Here is a 19,309-nt window from a genome sequence, read left to right as displayed (position 1 = left end):
AAAAAAAATGGCGGACAGCCTTGCTTGGCAACCCCCGTGAAATGGTCGATCGACCCCAAATGGGGTCCCGACCCACAGGTTGAGAACCACTGGCTTAAATGGACTCCAGAAGATGGTAGAGGACAGGAAAGCCTGGAGGAACGTTGTCCATGGGGTCGCAACTAACAACAACAACCCTTTTTCTACAAACTGGCAGAGCCATTGGGGCCCTGGGCTAATCCAATCAATCGTAAATACTTTCCGTATCTTGCACAATCAATGGAACTTCCAGCTTCAGGTAAAGTATACCTTTTAATCCTAGATGCTGAGAAGCACCGCCTCCTTGCCTTGTTTATAACACTGAAAAACACCTGATTTCCTATTGCTTCCTCTCAAGGGATCTCAGAGCAAGATGCATGATTCTTTCAGCTGACTTCTTTTCCACTTCACAACCACCCTGTGTGGTAGGACATGCAGACATAGGGTAAGGGAGCCCAAGGACAGTCAGAGAGCTTTGCAACGTTAAGAAACTTCATCTGAATCTCTTTGATCCTCCTGTGCTGCCAAATCCCGTATCACACGATCCCAAATGAAAATGGGTCTTGCTGATCGATACACCTTTGGCCTGCTTACTTGGGACACGGTGCATGGAAAAGAGAACTCTGTGCTAGGAATTCTCTGGGCTCCCTTGGCAACCTATGGGGAATCTTACCACCCCGCAGGAGAGGTTATTAATAAATGACTTAATGTTGACAATTTCTCCTTAACAGCCTGGCTAAATTAACAGCAACATAAACACTTAACACTTCCATGTCAGTAGCAAAATGGTACCTGTTATTTCCAAACCCAGAGAGAAAATTAATGTTCTCTTGGATCTGCAAGCCTCATTGAGGAGGAGGAGGAGGAGGAGGAGGAGGAGGAGGAGGAGGAGGAGGAAGAAGAAGAAGAAGAAGAAGAAGAAGAAGAAGAAGAAGAAGAAGAAGAAGAAGAAGAAGAAGAAGAAGAAGAAGAAGAAGAAGAAGAAGAAGAAGAAGAAGAAGAAGAAGAAGAAGAAGAAGAAGAAGAAGAAGAAGAAGAAGAAGAAGANACCCCAAATGGGGTCGCGACCCATAGGTTGAGAACCGCTGCTGTAAAACTTTTGGGGTGCCAAAGGCACCCTTCTCCTCAGAGAGGGATGTTTAGAGCTGCATTTCCCCCCCCCCAAAGGAGATCCATCAAGGATGAAGAAACAAAGGGAGCCAGGAGGAAAATAAAACCCGGTTTAATTTACATCTGACATGGAAAGGAAGTGAACCAAAGGGAGCTAATTACCCATATATCTAATACTTCTCTGGTATTAAAATGAGAATTCATTGGCAGCTGGTTGTGAGTTATGGCCTTTGGCTCTCGGAACTGCCTCTGGCGCAGTATGTTTCATTATAGGGTAGATTTCATTTTCTGCAGCTTTTGTTTTTTAATTGCACACATCGCTTCGAGTCGCCTATCGAGGGAATGACTACATAAATTGAATAAAGAAACAAACAAATATCCAAGCAACCCCTCAGGCTGAAGCCAAGATTTCTGGGGAACCACGTTAAGGCCCAAATAACAGAGCCTCATACATTTGGTAGGATTTCTTCCTTACTCGAAATAATATTATCTAAATGGGGGTGGGGGGGGAATAATCCACAAATCTGGAGAAACTCCGATATTTGAAGATTTCTTTAAAAAAAAAAAACCAACATTTTAAGAAGAAATACCCTTATATGGTGGGAACGCAGAAAGGTAACAAATCTGGAATAAGGATACATCAAAATGTAATTTTTGTGGACAGCCATACTAATCAAGATAATTAGGTTAATGTGCTTGAAATGTGTTTCATCAATCTGACTTATAGGTAGTTCTCAACTTACAACTGGTTTAGTGACCATTTGAAGTTACAACGGTGCTAAAAAAAAGCGCCGTATGACCGTTTTTCACACTTACGACCATTGCAGCATCCCCATGGTCACATGATCAAAATTCAGAGGCTTAGCAACGGGCTCACATTTATGACGGTGGCAGTGTCCCGGGGTCACGTGATCACCTCTTACGACGTTCTGACAAGCAAAGTCAATGGGGAAGCCGGATTCACTTAACAACCGTGTGACTAACTTAACATCTGCAGTGATTCATTGAACCACTGTGGCAAGAAGGTCATAAAATGGGGGGAAATTCACTTAACATCTGCCTCACTGAGGGACAGAAATTTTGGGCTCAATTGTGGTCGCAGTTCGAGGATTACCTGTATTTATATAAATCAACTGGCATCCAATTCAAATTTTCAATTTCAGCTCACAGAATCATTCTGATCCATTTCATTTATTGGTAGTCCTCCACCTCCTGCCATTCATTTAGTGACCGGTCAAAGTTACAATGGAGGTGAAATGAGTAATTTATGACTGATCCTTGCACTTACGACCACCATATCCCCACGGTCACGGGATCAAAATTTGAGCACTTGGCACCCGACATGTATTGACAACGGATGCAGTGTCCTGTCGTCAAGTGATTGTCATTTGTGATTTTCCCAGCTGGCTTCCACCAAAGTCCATTGGGAAAGATGGATTAACTTAATGACCACATAATTCACTTAATAACTGCCGAGATTTGCTATTGTTACTGCTACTTCAATTTGCATTTCGGAAGTACCGAAATGCAAAGAAGAGCAACTAAGATGATTAAAGGCCTGAAGAAAAAAACATGAAGAACAGTTGAAGGAATTAGGTATGGCCAGTCTAGAGAAAAGAAGGACTAGGGGAGACATGATAGCAGTCTTTCAGTATCTGAGGGACTGCCACAAGAAGGAGGTGGTCAACTTATTTTCCAAAGCACCAGAGAGCAGGACAAGAAACAATGGTTGGAAACTGATCAAAGAGAGAAGCAACCTGGAATTAAGGAGAAATTTCCTAACAGTGAGGACAATTAACCAGTGGAACAGCCTGCCACCAGAAGTTGTGGGTGCTTCATAACTGGAGGTTTTTCAGAAAAGACTGGACAGCCAGTTGTCTGAAATGATACTAGTCTCAAAGGTGCTTTTTCATGAGGCAATTGGACTTTCTTGTTTTTCTTTGAGGACGTTTCGCTTCTCATCCAAGAAGCTTCTTCAGCTCTGACTGGATGGTGGGGAATGGAAGGATTTATACTCTTGCAGGCAGTTGGTTGTTCGCATTCTTTTAGAGAGTCGTTGAGGCCACTTGGAGGTTTACCTGTGTCCTCAGGGTCACCTGAGTGGTACAAATGGGTGTGGAGCCTTCTTGGAACCACTGAAAGGACCGTGTTGTCAACTGGAGATAGATGATGTTGTATCCCTCCCCCTCTGTTGAGAGAGAGCTGTTCAGTTTTCACATAGATGGCCTCTTTGACCTTTCAAACCAGCGGTCCTCTCTGTCCAAAATATGGACTTTGCGGATTTCGAAAGTGTGGCCTTTTAAATGCAGATGGACTGCTGAATCTTGTCCTAATGGGTTTGTTCTCCTGTGTTGTGCCATGTGTTTGTAAAGTGGTTGTTTTGTTTCACCGATGTACAGATCTGCACATGTCTCACTGCATTGTACTGCATATACCACGTTGCTCAGTTTTGTGTCTACGTGTTTTATCTGCCTTAGTGTATTCATGGATTTGAAGTGTGCACGTACGTTGTGTTGGCTGAAGATCATCCTGAGCTTTTCCGATGTTCCTGCAAAGTATGGAATGACTACGTTGCTTCATTTATTGTTTTCTTCTTTGTCTGTTCTGGGTTTTTGGGGGGGGGGATTTGATGAAGGCCCACTTGGGATAGCCACACGTTCTGAGGGCTTCCTTGATGTGTTTTAGTTTTTTTTCTTTCCCATCTTTGCTGGTAGGCAGGCCTTCAGCATGGTGGTGTAGGGTTCTGATAACTCCCATTTTGTGTTCCAATGGTATAGGGCAGTGTGCCTGGCTGAGGAATTCTGGGAACTGAAGTCCACAATCATAAAAGGGCCAAGTTTGAAGACCCCTGGTATAGGGTCTCCTGCTTGAGCAGGGGGTTGGACTAGACCTCCAAGAAGGTCCCTTCCAGCTCTATTCTGATTGCTTCTATGGTGAAAAGATTTATAATCATCATCATCATCATCATCATCATCATCATCATCACAATAATCATAATAATCCAACCCCCTGCTCAGGCAGGAAACCCTACACCATTTCAGACAAATGGCTGTCCAGTCTCTTCTTAAAAACTTCCAGTGTTGGAGCATTCACCACTTCTGGAGGCAGGTTGTTCCACTGGTTAATTGTTCTAACTGTCAGGAAGTTTCTCCTTAGTTCTAGGTTGCTTCTCTCTTTGGTTAGTTTCCATCCGTTGCTTCTTGTCCTGCTTTCAGGTGCTTTGGAGAATAGCTTGACTCCCTCTTCTTTGGGGTAGCCCCTGAGATATTGGAAGACTGCTATCATGTCCCCCCTCGTCCTTCTCTTCGTTAAACTAGACATTCCCAGTTCCAGCAGCCGTTCCTTATATGCTTTAGCCTCCAGTCCCCTAATCATCTTTGTTGCTCTTTTATGTACTTTTTCTAGAGTCTCAACATCTTTTTTACATCGCGGTGACCAAAACTGGTGACAAAAGGATGCCCAGTTGGGGGCTCCTTTTGTGTCCCGGTGAAGTTGCCCACCGAAGTGTCATCCATTTTCCCTGTTTCCCTAAAAGTAAGGCCTACCCTGAAAATAAGCCCTAGCTTGATTTTTGGGGGTGGGCCTAATATAAGCCCTACCCCTAAAATAAGCCCTAGTTTTGGGGTGAGGCACACACTTAAAAATCAAGCTAGGGTGGGGGTGGGGGGGTGGATCTGCCCCATGCACCCCGCACTCACTTACCGGGCAGCCAAGCCTCTCCTCACGGGCCCATTTCTTCTTCTGCGACGTCTTCTGCAGCCAGGCCTGCATTTCTGGAAAGGCCACTGCAGCCAAGAACTGAGCTATGGATCCATAGCTCGGTACTCGGCTGCAGAGGCCTTCCAGAAAGGCCTGACTGCTAAATGCAGGCCAGAATGCAGCTGCAGAACTTTGGCCCCAGAAGAAATGGACCGGCTGGGCAGGGCTGTCTGTGCAGGAGGTGAGTAAAAAAGACACACACACCCTGAAAATAAGACCTGGTGCCTCTTTTGGAGGCAAAAAAAAATAAGACCCGGTCTTATCTTCGGGGGGAAATGTTGTGGTTGCCTGCTTCTGAACCACTGGGACGGCAGGATTGGGAGCATGTGACGGGAGCTCACCCCATCCTGCGGTAGCAAAGGGTCTCAAACGCGAGCCTGCTGATCATCAGCCCAGTATCCTAACCAGGTGAGCCCTCTCGCTCCTAGAGATATACCTGGCAAATTAACAACCATGGCAAAAACGTCGTAAAATTGGGCATGACTCACTTAACAACCACTTTGTTTAGCAACAGAAATTCTGGTCCCAATGGTTGTAAGGTGAAGACTACCTTTACAGTATATTTTATTTTATTTTATTTATTATTATTTTATTTTATTATTTTATTTTTAAAAAAAAGATTTATAGGACCACTCATTCTAAGCAAACCTGGGAGGCTCACAACAACAATAAAACCAATCAGCATAAAAAAGAAAATCATAAAACAAATTTGGCAGCCTTTGGAAAATCGATCCAGTTGGAATCCGATTCTCAAATCCAACAGCGGAATCTGTTTCCATTCAGATTTCTGTATCTAACAGATGCTGAAGTATTCCAATAAAGAAGCAACCTAGAACTAAGGAGAAACTTCCTGACAGTTAGAACAATTAACCAGTGGAACAACCTGCCTCCAGAAGCGGTGAATGCTCCAACACTGGATGTTTTTAAGAAGAGACTGGACAGCCATTTGTCTGAAATGGTATAGGGTATCCTGCCTGAGCAGGGGGTTGGACTAGATGACCTCCAAGGTCCCTTCCAAGTTGTTGTTGTTGTTGTTGTTATTATTATCATTATTATTATTATTATTACTGCTACTACTACTACTATTATTATTAATTCCCAAGACATCAGATTTTGATTTGATGTTTCTTTTCGACTTTTCAGTTTGATTTCAAACTGATTTGGAAATTCAAGTGAATCAGACTCTCTCGTCTGACCCTTTTTAAAAACAGTGTTTTTCAAACTTGGCAATCTTGAAATAAGTGGATTTTAACTCCCAGAATTCCCTAGCCAGCATGCTTTCAGATGTGTGGACTTCAACTCCCAGAATTCCTCAGCCAGAATTCTGGGAATTGAAGTGCACACTTCTAAAAGTTGTCAAGCTAGAAAAACACGGCTTCAAAGGCCCCACTGTCTGTTGTCGCTTTTTATAGCATCCATTTAAAAGGACACTCAGCACAAGACACTCAGCATAACCAGCTACTCCACCATCAAAACATTTTAACGCCACCTTGTTAAAGTTTAAAAGCACGCAAACACGTACCTGCACAAACATATACAGAGAGAAAAATCTTATATTAACTTCTGGCTCAAATGCTCCTTAAACAGGGAGCATTTCACCAAATGACAACCGCTCGGCTACGGGAAGCCCACCGATCTTTTTACCGGTTTGTAAATTTGTCTAAGTCGTACCTGATTTTTCAAGTATATTTTTAACAAAACAAAACAAAAATCTACAGTCGCCCCCATTTTGACACCATCCCGGTTAGGCCACAAAAAGCTGTGGAGAATTCTTAATCTGTGCACTCTGTTGATCAGCTGAACTATCATTTATGACAGATTCAGCTCTTCCAATTTTAAAGGGTAGGGGACTGAATTTAGGACTGTCTGTGTGGAAAATAAGGGTCTTATTTATTCATAAATAGCATTTATACAGGTAGTCCTTGACTTACAACAGTTGGTTTAGTGAACTTTCAAAGTTACAGTGGCACTGAAAGAAGGACTTATGACCGTTTTTCACACTTATTACCGTTGCAGCATCCCCACGGTCACGTGATCAAAAAGTCAACTGCTTGGCAACTGACTCATATTTATGACGGTTGCAGTGTCGGAGGGTCACGTGATCCCCTTTTGTGACCTTCTGACAAGCAAAGTTAATAAATGGGGAAGCCGGATTCATTTAACAACTGTGTTACCGGCTTGACAACTGCAGTGATTTGCTTAACAACTGTGGCAAGAAAGGTCGTAAAATGGAGCAAAGCTCACTTAACAAATATCTCACTTAGCAACAGAAGTTTTGGGCTCAATTGTGGTCGTAAGTCGAGGACTACCTGTCTATTTTAGAATAGAATAGAATAGAATAGAATAGAATAGAATAGAATAGAATAGAATAGAGCTGGAAGGGACCTTGGAGGTCTTCTAGTCCAGCCCCCTGCCCAAGCAGGAAAACCTATACCATTTCAGATAAGTGACTGTCTAGTTAAGTATAAAACATTAAAAACAATATGATGACACTGCAGCTCTTGTTTTTATAGCTTGCCAGAGCCCAACACTCTCTAGACAGCATCATAATATCATAGCGTTGGAAGGGAACCCATAGAGGTCATCTAGTCCAGTCTCCTATTTGAGGCAGGATCCACTGAAGAGCCTTTTGGATGCAGTGGGTTCAGAAGCTGGGTTAAAAACTGGGACACTGTGAATTTTAAGGCCCCATAAGGCAGTGTTTCTCAACCTTGACAATTTTAAGGCATGTGGACTTCAACTCCCAGAATTCCACAGCCAGCATTGCTGGCTGTGGAATTCTGGGAGTTGAAGTCCACATGCCTTAAAATTGTCAAGGTTGAGAAACACTGCCATAAGGCATGAAAGCTGGCTGGGTGACTTGAAGCCAGTCCTTCCCTTTCAACCCAACCTGACTGACAAGATTGTTGTGGTGTGGAAAATAGGCTGCGGGAACATTATATATACCCCTTGGAAATGCGAAATATGTAAGGCCCTATAATAAATCTAATAATAAATGAGAAAACTTTGGACAGCCTCCAAAGAAAGGGGACATAGTACGAACTGTGGAGTCCTTGGTGTTCTCTGAGCTGGATTGCTTTTCTTGCAGACCTTTCATTACCCAACAAAATAACGTCATCAGTGTTACTAGGGAGTGGAGTTTGTTCTCGTTTTATATAAACAGAGAGCAAAGCCCACGCCCGTCTAGCACTGATGATGTTAACTAGTTTGGGTATTGAAATGTCTGCAAGAAAACAAGCAAGCACAGAGAGCACCAAGGACCCCACAGTTCAGCTACAAATAGTCTCTCCCACTGTACATATCATGAAACATGGATTTGATTTGCTATAGAACAGCGGTTCTCAACCTATGGGTCGCGACCCCATTTGGGGTCGATCGACCATTTCACGGGGGTCGCCAAGCAAGGCTGTCCGCCATTTTTTCCCCCTTTTCCGGCAGGTGCCTTACCTCCCTTGAGCTGGGCCAGCTGGTGGTCAGCCTACTCCGTCTCTGCCGCTTGCCAGCTACGCCTCGGCCGGCGCAGGGGGCGGAACCACGCATGTGCAGCGCTCCCGGGCAGGGAAAGTCCTCGACTTACGACTGGTTGGGTAGTCCTCGACTTACGACCGGTTTAGTCCTCGACTTACGACCGGTTGGGGGTCGCGGCATTAAAAAGGTTGAGAACCACTGCTATAGAAACTGCCATCAGGAAATTACCCCTAAAGTCATACCTGGGGATGTATACAGGAAGTCCTTGACATATGACCACAATTGAGCCCCAGATGTCTGTTCTTAAGCAAGACAGTTGTGAAATGAATTTTGTCCCATTTTGATCTGTCTTGCCACAATACGTTAAATGAATCATTGCAGTTGTTAAGTTAGTGATATGATTGTTAAGTGAATCTGGCTTTCCAACTGACAGAATTTCACAAAAGGCCCCAGGACGCTGCAACCGTCATAAATATGAGTCAGTTGCCAAGCGTCTGAATCTTGATCACATGATCACAGGTTGTAAGTGGGAATAATGGTCATAAGGCACTTTTTTCAGTGCCGTTATAACTTCAATAATGAACTAGCTGTAATTGAATAAAATTTATAGAAGGAGAATTGGGAGCGCCCAAGACAGATATAACCAACCAATCCACCACATGGTTTCTTCAAGATCCTAGGTTGATATCCCTGACTGCTTTATTTTTGCATCGCTTTTCTTTGAAAAGTATTGGATGGCGGGTTTAGAAAATAAGATGGAATGCAAAAAGAAAACAGATGTATTAACAGCAAAGGATACCCCATCTCTTTTATACAGTATTCATGCTGTAAGCTCATAGCTCCAGGCTGGGTTTCAGATGTTACTGTGTCTCCTAGAAACATTTTACGGATGAGGAGAAACTCTCTTGTGCCCAACTGAGAATAGTCAAGAATTCAAAGGCAGCAGATAAGGGGAACACCATGGCACCTGGTGAAACTGTGGAACTTACCCCCACAAGATAAAAGGACAGCTTGAAAGACTCTAGAATAGAATAGAATAGAATAGAATAGAATAGAATAGAATAGAATAGAATAGAATAGAATAGAATTACAAGATACAGTAGACTAGACTAGACTAGACTAGACTAGAATAGAATAGAATAGAATAGAATAGAATAGAATAGAATAGAATCAGGAAGAAGAATAGAATAGAATAGAATAGAATAGAATAGAATAGAATAGAATAGAATAGAATTACAAGATACAGTAGACTAGACTAGACTAGAATAGACTAGAATAGAATAGAATCAGGAAGAAGAATAGAATAGAATAGAATAGAATAGAATAGAATAGAATAGAATAGAATAGAATAGAATAGAATTACAAGATAGACTAGACTAGACTAGACTAGACTAGACTAGACTAGAATAGAGCTGGAAGGGACCTTGGAGGTCTTCTAGTCAAGCCCCTTGCTCAAGCACAAGAACCTAAACCATCTCAGACAGGTGACTGTCTAGTCTCTTCTTAAAAACCTCCAGTGATGGAGCGCCCACGATTTCTGGAGGCAAGCTGTTCCACTGGTTGATTCTCTTCACTGTCAGGAAGTTTCTCCTTAATTCCAGGTTGCTTCTCTCCTTGATCAGTTTCCAACCATGGTTTCTCGTCCTTCCCTCTGGTGCTTTGGTGAACAACCTGGCCCCCCTCTGCCCCCTTTCTTTTCTTCAAAGAAAAACAAGAAAGTCCAGTTGCCTCCTGGAAAAGCACCTTTGGGACAACCCTGACCTGGATGACTGAGAATCTCCAGTGCTTTTTTTTTCTTAAAAAAAAAAAAAAAGGTGCCGGAAATCACACACGTCATACAACCCGCCTTGCCTACCCTACAACAGCGGTTCTCAACCTATGGGTCGCGACCCCATTTGGGGTCGATCGACCATTTCACGGGGGTCGCCAAGCAAGGCTGTCCGCCATTTTTTTCCCCTTTTCCGGCGGGTGCCTTACCTCCCTTGGGCTGGGCCAGCTGGTGGTTGGCCTGCTCCGTGTCTGCCGCTTGCCAGCTACGCCTCGGCCGGTGCAGGGGGCGGAACCACGCATGCGCGGCGCTCCCGGGCAGGGAAAGTCCTCGACTTATGACCGGTTTAGTCCTCGACTTATGACCAGTTGGGGGTCGCGGCATTAAAAAGGTTGAGAACCACTGCCCTACAAGGTTCCATCCAAAAAAGGTGCCGGAACTCTGTTCTGGGCGTTCTATGAGAAAAAAAAGCCCTGAGAATCTCCATAGACATTTAGCCATACACTTTGGGATGGACACTCTTCGAATGGCGAGGGAGTATGAACGGATTTCCAGAAAACATTGCAGACTCCAGGAACCATTTGCACTTCAATTTGAGATTCAAACAACACAGACTCATCCCCAACAGCCTGTGTGCCCGTTTTCAACACGCAAGGGACCCAGGGCAGAAAACATCCTGCAGCCAAGAAGGCTGCACAAACATTTGCACTACTCAGGCAACCCTGAGGACACAGATAAACCTCCAGCTGGCCTCAACAACTTTCTAAAAATGCAAATGACCAGCTGTCTTCAAGGAGTATGAATCCTTCCATTCCCCACCATCCCAGTCAGAGCTGAAGAAGCTTCTTGGATGAGAAGCGAAACGTCTTCAAAGAAAAACAAGAAAGTCCATTTGCCTCCTGAAATAGCACTTTTGGGAAGGGACCTTAGAGGTCATCTAACCCAACCCCCTATCTGGGGCAGGATCCACTGAAGCATCCTTTTGAGCCTTGTGGAGGCAGTGGCTAAGAAGATGGGTTAAAACTGGGGCACTGTGAATTTTAAGGCTCCCTAATCAGTCCTCACACTTACGACTGTTGCAACATCCCTACAGTCAGGTGATCAAAATCCAGATGTTTGTCAACCGGCATGTATTTACAATAGTTGCAGCATCCTGGGGTCATGTGATCACCATTTGTGATCTTCTCAACTGGCTCCCAACAAGCACAGTCAAGGGGAGAAGGTGGATTCACTTAACAACCCCATGATTCACTGAATAACTGCAGTGTTTTATTCAACACCCGTGGTAAAAAAAAAAGTCATAAAATCAGAGGCGATTCCCTTAACAACTGCTTTGCTTACCAACAGAATGTATGTATGTATATGAATCAAAAGTTGAAATTAAGATTGCCGGGAGAAATATCAACAACCTAAGATTTGCAGATGATACCACTCTAATGGCAGAAAGTGAAGGGGAACCAAAGAGCCTCTTGATGCGGGTGAAGAAGGAGAGTGCAAAAGTTGGCTTGAAACTCAACATTAAGAAAACCAAGATCATGGCATCCGGCCCTCTCAATTCCTGGCAAATAGATGGGGAAGAAATGGAGGTAGTGACAGATTTTATCTTCCTGGGCTCCAAGATCACCGCAGATGGGGACTGCAGCCAAGAAATTAGAAGATGCTTGCTCCTGGGGAGGAAAGCTAGGGCAAATCTAGACAGCATACTAAAAAGCAGAGACATCACCCTGCCAACAAAAGTGCGTATAGTCAAGTCCATGGTTTTCCCAGTTGCAATGTATGGCTGTGAAAGTTGGACCATAAGAAAGGCTGAGCGCCAAAGAATGGAGGCCTTTGAACTCTGGTGCTGGAGAAGACTCCTGCGAGTCCCCTGGACTGCAAGGCGATCAAACCGGTCAGTCCTAGAGGAGATCAACCCTGACTGCTTTTTAGAAGGCCAGATCCTGAAGTTGAAACTCAAATACTAATGAGAAGGAAGGACTCACTGGAGAAGAGCCTAATGCTGAGAAAGATTGAGGGCAATAGAAGAAGGGGACGTCGGAGAATGAGGTGGCTGGATGGAGTCACTGAAGCAGTAGGCGTGAGCTTAAATGGACTCCAGAAGATGGTAGAGGACAGGAAGACCTGGAGGAACGTTGTCCATGAGGTTGCAATGGGTCGGACACGACTTTGCAACTAACAACAATAAATATATGTATGTTATTTATTTCTTTGCTGCCCATTCTGCTGCAAGATTCTCCTCTGTAAATGGCATTTGAAGGGACCGTGCCCCCCCATTTCATTATCCATGGCTGTTGCTTGGGGGGGGTGTTATAGAGCTCTTGCCTAAAAACTGTGGCAAGGGGTATCTCCTAAACATTAGTGGTGCCTTAAATGGAGAAGTCTAGATAATATGTTAAAAAATACTGTACAGATAGTCCTTGATTTACGATCACAACTGAGCTCAAAATTTCTGTTCCTAAGTGAAACATTTGTTAAGTGAGTTTTGCCCCCATTTTACGTCCTTTCCTGCCACAGGGAATCATTATAGTTGTTAAGTTAGTAACATGATTGTGAAATGAATCTGGACTACCTGTACAATAATATTAATCACTACACAGTGGCTAATATTAACCCCAATGGCCCGAAACAAGCCATATTCACACCCCAGGACTGCAAACTGGATTGGTTCATTTTAACCAAAGTTAAACCGGAGGGGAACACAAGCTTTAAGCCAGGGGTCTTCAAACGTGGCCCTTTTGTGACTTGTGGACTTCAACTCCCAGAATTCCTCAGCCAGGCACGCTTTGCAAGTTTGAAGACCCCTGCTTTAACGCAAAGGAGCTTCGGTTCTTTCCTGTGGAATTTGCTGCCTTATTGTTATTGCAATAACACAGAGGTTGCAGGAAATAATTAAATAGATACTAATCAAAATCGGGTTGGGATGTGACGAGAAGTTGCAATTGGAAAAGGAGCCAGATCTAATCTTGTTCAATGCCCAAGACGGCACCAGAAGACAAACAGGATACAAGCCACAAGATTACCGAGGCTGATTCATAACTTAGATCAATGTTTCTCAACCCTGGCCTCTTGAAGGTCTGTGGACTTCAACTCCTAGAATCCTGGGAGTTGGTCCACACACCTTCAAGCGGCCCGGGTTGAGAAACACTGGCTTAGGCAAATAAAAAAAACCGATCTAAATCAAGAAGAGATCACTCAAAAACAGCGATGATGATGATGATGGTGAAGAAAAAGAGAAGGAGGGATCGAATTGAAAGGTAAGAAGCCAAGGGTCCTCCAAACTGCTCAAGAGACAACGCATTTAGGCAAGAAAAACCAAATGTACAGGTATAGTATAGGGGGTACCTTGCTCAGTAGTAGTAACTGTGAGAGGGACCTCGGAGTCCTAGTGGACAATCACTTAAATATGAGCCAGCCGTGTGCTGCAGCTGCCAAAAAGGCCAACACAATGCTAGGCTGCATTAAGAGAGGGATAGAATCAAGATCAGGTGAAGTATTAATACCACTTTACAAGGCCTTGGTAAGGCCGCACTTGGAATACTGCATCCAGTTTTGGTCACCACGATGTAAAAAAAGATATTGAGACTCTAGAAAGAGTACAGAGAAGAGCAACAAAGATGATTAGAGGACTGGAGGCCAAAGCATATAAGGAAAGACTGATGGAATTGGGTATGTCTAGTTTAATGAAGAGAAGGACGAGGGGGGACATGATAGCAGTGTTCCAATATCTCAGGGGCTGCCACAGAGAAGAAAGGGTCAAGCTATTCTCCAAAGCGCCTGAAGGCAGGACAAGAAGCAACGGATGGAAACTAATCAAGGAGAGAAGCAACTTAGAACTAAGGAGAAACTTCCTGACAGTGAGAACAATTAACCATTGGAACAACGTGCCTCCAGAAGTGGTGAATGCTCCAACACTGGAAGTTTTTAAGAAGACACTGGACAGCCATTTGTCTGAAATGGTATAGGGTTCCCTGCCTGAGCAGGGGGTTGGACTAGATGACCTCCAAGGACCCTTCCAACTTTATTATTATTATTATTATTATTATTATTATTATTATTATTATTATTATTATTATTATTATTATTATTATTATTATTATTATTATTATTAAGACAAGTCAACTAAAGAAATCCAAGACGATTCTACTTCCTCTGTTCTGTTTGCAAAAAAAATTGGAAACCACTTTCTCTTTTTCATCAGATGGAATTATCAGTTATTCAAGAAATAGACAGATTATCATCATCATCATCATATCATGCATTGCAGTTGTCTCTGCCATCCACACTGTATGTTTAGGTTGCTTCTTGATTGGAAGGCTAAATCTACTGTGCCAATAGGGGTGGGGGGCGGGGAGATCATTGTTCCCCAAATTTCTAAATTCACCCTCCCTCCAACAAAGGAAAAAAGAGGGGCGGCCTCTTGCAAACAATGCTGCTGTTTCCTTCTATTTACCCCACCCACCCCTATTAACATGCTCCAGAGCCCTCCAGTTTCCCCTCACCCTTTAAAAAAAAAAGACAGGCCACGTGCCTGGCGTCTCCTGCCCTTCGCCCACCCACCCATGGCGGGGGGGGGGCACCTAGATTTCTCCAGTTAGTAGTATCCTCCATTCCCCCCCCCGTCTCTATACCCCCCTCTTCCTCCTCAAACCTTCCCCTACCCCAAGTATCTGTCCTCCGGAGCTTTGTCTACCGAAGGCAGGGCTGGCCGGTTCAGAGAAAGCAAGCCTTAGGCTTGGGGGGGGGGATGTTGTTAGGGGGAGGGGGGAAGGAAGGCAGAAGTCTCCTTTGAAGGCTTACAGCCTTCTCTCAGCGGAAAAGAGGAAGACCCCCCCCCAAAAAAGAAGGATCCACCCTCTTTTTCAAGGTTTTTTTTGTGTGTGTGTGTTCTTTCTCTCTATGTCCCTTTCGTTTGCGGTCCTTCCTCCCTCCCTCCATGGCTCTGTTCATTCATTCCTTCGCTCATTCGTTCTCTACATTCCTTTCTTCGTAAATGCTCCCGTCTCTTTTCCCTGCACATTTCCTTCCTTCCTTCTCTCCCTCCCTCTTCCTTCCCTCCTTCCTTCCTTCCTTGTTTCCTTCCTTCCTTCTCTCTCCCCTTCCTTCCTTCTCTCCCTCCCTCCGTCTTCCTTTTTTATTTCCTTCCTTCTTTCTCTCCCTCCCTCCGTCTTCCTCCCTCCCTGCTCTGCTTCCGTATCTTTCTCTTCTTCTTTACCCTCCTTTCCTTCCTTCCTTCCTTCCTTCCTTCTCTCCCCCTCCCTGTCTTCCTTTTTTATTTCCTTCCTTCCTTCTCTCCCTCCCTCCGTCTTCCTTTTTTATTTCCTTCCTTCTTTCTCTCCCTCCCTCCGTCTTCCTCCCTCCCTGCCCTGCTTCCTTATCTTTCTCTTCTTCTTTACCCTCCTTTCCTTCCTTCCTTCCTTCCTTCCTTCCTTCCTTCCTTCCTTCCTTCTCTCCCCCTTCCCGCCTTCCTTTTCTTTCTTTTTCTTTCTTTCCTTCCTTCCTTCTCTCCCTCCCTCCGTCTCCCTCCTTCCCTCCCTTTCCAGCCTACCTCGATCTTGTCCACGCTCCGGGCGCAGCCCACCACTTTCAGCCCGTGCTGCACCAGCGCCCGAGCCACGGCCGCTCCGATGCCCACCGACGCGCCCGTGACCAACGCCACCCGGTTCTTCCAGCGCTCCATGATCCCCGAGCCGCGCCGCGCCGGCTGCCGGCGCCTGCCTGCCTGCCTGCCTCCAACCGCGATCGGTTCCTCCCTCCCTCCCTCCCTTCCTGCCTCCCCGAAGCGCTGGAGCCCGTCCGGCGGAGCTTCTCCCGGGAGGAGGAGGAGGAGGAGGAACCGGCCGGCGCCTCCTTCTCCAAGGGCAGCCTCGCCCTTCGGCTGGCGAGAGAAGCCGGCAGGAGGCGGGGAAGCGACGCGGCCCCCTCCCTGGGCAGGGTTGAAAGTTCCCCTTGCATTTTTCCAGCGGGTGGGGCCGCCGGCCGCCCCCGGGAGCAGCGCCAGGCAGCATCGGAGGAGTCTCCTCGCGGGAAGGGGCGAGCACCGGGACAGGCCTGCCTCCTAGCCGGGGGCCCCGACCTGCCCCGGCCGGCTGGCTTTCCGCTTGGTGCCTTTGCCTCTTCTGCAGCCAGGGAGTGAGCCAGGCTTAGGCTATTTAGGGACTGGACGCAGGGGTAGTCAACCTTGGCTCTTTTATGACTCGTGGACTTCAACTCCCAGAATTACTGAGCCAGCTTAGCTGGCTCAGGAATTCTGGGAGTTGAAGTCCACGAGTCATAAAAGAGCCAAGGTTGACTACCCCTGGACTGGAGGCTAAAACATATAAGGAACGGCTGCTGGAATTGGGTATGTTTAGTTTAATGAAGAGAAGGACGAGGGGGGACATGATAGCAGCGTTCCAGTATCTCAGGGGCTGCCCCAAAGAAGAGGGAGTCAAGCTATTCTCCCAAGCGCCTGAAGGCAGGACAAGAAGCAACGGATGGAAACTAACCAAGGAGAGAAGCAACCTAGAACTAAGGAGAAACTTCCTGACAGTGAGAACAATTGACCAGTGGAACAACCTGCCTCCAGAAGCGGTGAATGCTCCAACACTGGAAGTTTTAAAGAAGAGAATGGACAACCATTTGTCTGAAATGGTATACGGTTTCCTGCCTGAACAGGGGGTTGGACTAGAAGACCTCCAAGGTCCCTTCCAACTCTTGTTATTCTGTATTCTGTGTATCCTTATGGTCTGGTCATAAAACAGTCTTTTCCTCTTATTTGGATCCAGCCGGGTGGGTGGATAGGGGTTCTCCGATCTCCCCAGCCTTGGCACCCCTGGCAGAGTCTCGCAATAGAGGCAGAAACGGTCGGCCAGGCCACGCCAAATGTCGTGCCAATCTAGATGTCTGCTGACTCAAAGGTGGTGGTGAAGCCTTCATCATGAGAAGGTCCTCGAAGAAGGAACATGGACCTCCAAGCCATCTTCAGCCATGGAACTCTGCTGGTTAACTTAACCCCCGTCCTTTCTGCACCTGGTCTACCCTGCAGGGTTGTTGTGAGGAAAAATGAGCTGCTGGAGGAAATCGAAGCTGTGGTTATAAACCTTAAATCTAGTGAAATATGAATCGTAAGATAATCACGGTCTTTTGAATAAGTAGGAGGATGCTAGGCAAGTAATTGAGAAGAGGCAGTTTCTCTTCTGCTGTTCCTGGCTATGAAGCATTTACAAAATGGTGGCTCACTGGACCATCTAAAATGCGGATGGGGCTTTGATCACATGACCGCAGCCTCCATTTTGATTTTTTGGGACACCCTCTTGAATCTTCAGTTGTGGTTATAATAATTTATACTCCTAGGAGAAAAGCCCTGAATCTAACTTTGTGACGCAAGGAGAGAACAGCTGACACAACAAATCAGACTTTCTCCAAGCACCTGCTGGGCATCATCTGGGGGGGGGATTCATATTCTCTATTGAAGGGTCTTCTTCACTGCAAGTTTTCAATCTCTTTGTCCTTATTCAAGGCTGTGTCAAACCTTCCCCCTAACTTCGCTTCTTCAGTTGAACATCTGACTGCCAGCAATTCGATCCTGACAGGGCTCAAGGTTGACTCAGCCTTCCATCCTTCTGAGGACTGTAAAATGAGGGCCCAGATTGTTGGTGGGCAAATATGCTGACTCTGTAAACCGCTTAGAGAGGGCTGTAAAAAGCCCTGTGAAGCGGTATATAAGTCTAAGTCAAGAGGTCTTCAAACTTGGCCCTTTTATGACTTGCGGACTTCAACTCCCAGAATTCCTCAGCCAGCGTGCCTGGCTGAGGAATTCTGGGAGTTGAAGTCCACAAGTCATAAAAGGGCCAAGTTTGAAGACCCCTGGTCTAATTGATATTGCTATTGCTGTCTTCAAGAAAGCTTCTGAAGGATTGATGGGGCTGGTGCAAAGGCCCAGCTTGGGGTGCACCAAGTGTGCCTACACCAATTGGTGTGCACCAGTACACCATTTTGAATGTATTTTTCCTGCCGTTTTATCACTTTTGTTGAGTGTGTGCCTTCCCCGACTGTTTTTATCCCCCCCAAAAAAGAGCCTAGAAAGGATGCAGAGGAGAGCAACAAAGATGATAAAGGGTCTGGAAGCTAAATGGTATAATGAACGGCTAAGGGAACTAGGTATGAATAGCGCCTAATGAAGAGAAGGATTGGGGGGGGGGGGGGGACATGATAGCCATCTTCCAACTCTTGAAGGTCATCGCGATGAGGTTGACTTATTCGCCACAGCACCTGAGGGCAGTATAAGAAGCAGTGGGTGGAAGCTCCTCAGAAGGCAATCCAACCTGGAACTAAGGAGAATTTTCCTGTCAGTGAGAACAATTAACCAGTGGACCAACTTGCCTCCAGAAGTTGTGGGTGCTCCATCACTGGAGGTTTTCAAGAAAAGATTGGATCACCGTCTGTCCAGAATGGTATCAGGACTCCTGTCTTGGGCAGGGGGTTGGGCTAGAAGACCTCCAAGGTCTCTTCCATCCTATGATTCTATAGTGGGGTTTGCAATATATGGGGTGCAAATAAACAAGTATTATTTCAGCCTAATGTAGAGTGCAAAGTGGATAGTTTATGAGGCATCTCTCATGTGAAACCACAAACCAGTCCGGCTAATTTTGAAAACAATGGTTAAGATAATCATAAATGATGTACTGCATAAAGTGCCAACATGGGCCCTAGCAAATAGTTTCCAATAAAGGTATATAGATTATCTCTTCTTCTTTTTTTCCAAGTTCCCCACCCCCTTCCCTTCCTCCATTCAGCCTTCTTTTTTAGGAGTTGGCAGATTAAAAACCACAGAACTTAAGAAGCTTAAGAAAATCCCATTTGAAACACGAATATTAACACAACATGGAGGCTGTGTTTGCACAACACCCTGAATGGTAAAAGTAGCAAATTGTAAACATCTGAGCTGAATATACTGCATGAACTATGCCAGCTTGCTTAGTTTACGGTTGACCGGATCACGAGAACTCAGGTTTATTGGAAAATCCATGGTTATGGACCAAGGCTTATGTTTTATGCAACAGGGCACAGTATCAGTTTTAAAAAGCGGTGTTAAAGCATCACACCGTTTCCTTTGTGCTTTCTTTATGCAAGCCTCTATTGCAGTATTTTTCAGCCACAGCTACTTTTAGAGGTGTAGACTTCTATTCCCCAAATTCCTTAGCTGGC

General features: G+C 45.3%; 1 protein-coding gene across 1 annotated transcript in view; it reads right to left on the bottom strand.

Annotated features, from left to right (window-relative positions):
- DHRS11 (dehydrogenase/reductase 11) overlaps window positions 1–15,800 on the bottom strand; it is a 35,579-nt gene extending 19,779 nt beyond the window's left edge. The window contains exon 1 of the mRNA XM_015824138.1: window positions 15,669–15,800. Within this exon, the coding sequence (XP_015679624.1) occupies window positions 15,669–15,800 (132 nt within the window). The remainder of the gene's footprint in view (window positions 1–15,668) is intronic.
- Window positions 15,801–19,309: the final 3,509 nt, after the last annotated feature.

The sequence above is a fragment of the Protobothrops mucrosquamatus genome, unplaced genomic scaffold (genome assembly GCF_001527695.2).
Source record: "Protobothrops mucrosquamatus isolate PMUCROS unplaced genomic scaffold, P.Mucros_1.0 scaffold2139, whole genome shotgun sequence".
Lineage (NCBI taxonomy): Eukaryota > Metazoa > Chordata > Lepidosauria > Squamata > Viperidae > Protobothrops > Protobothrops mucrosquamatus.
Note: the sequence above shows the minus strand (reverse complement) of the source record. Positions and strands in the feature narration are given on the sequence as shown.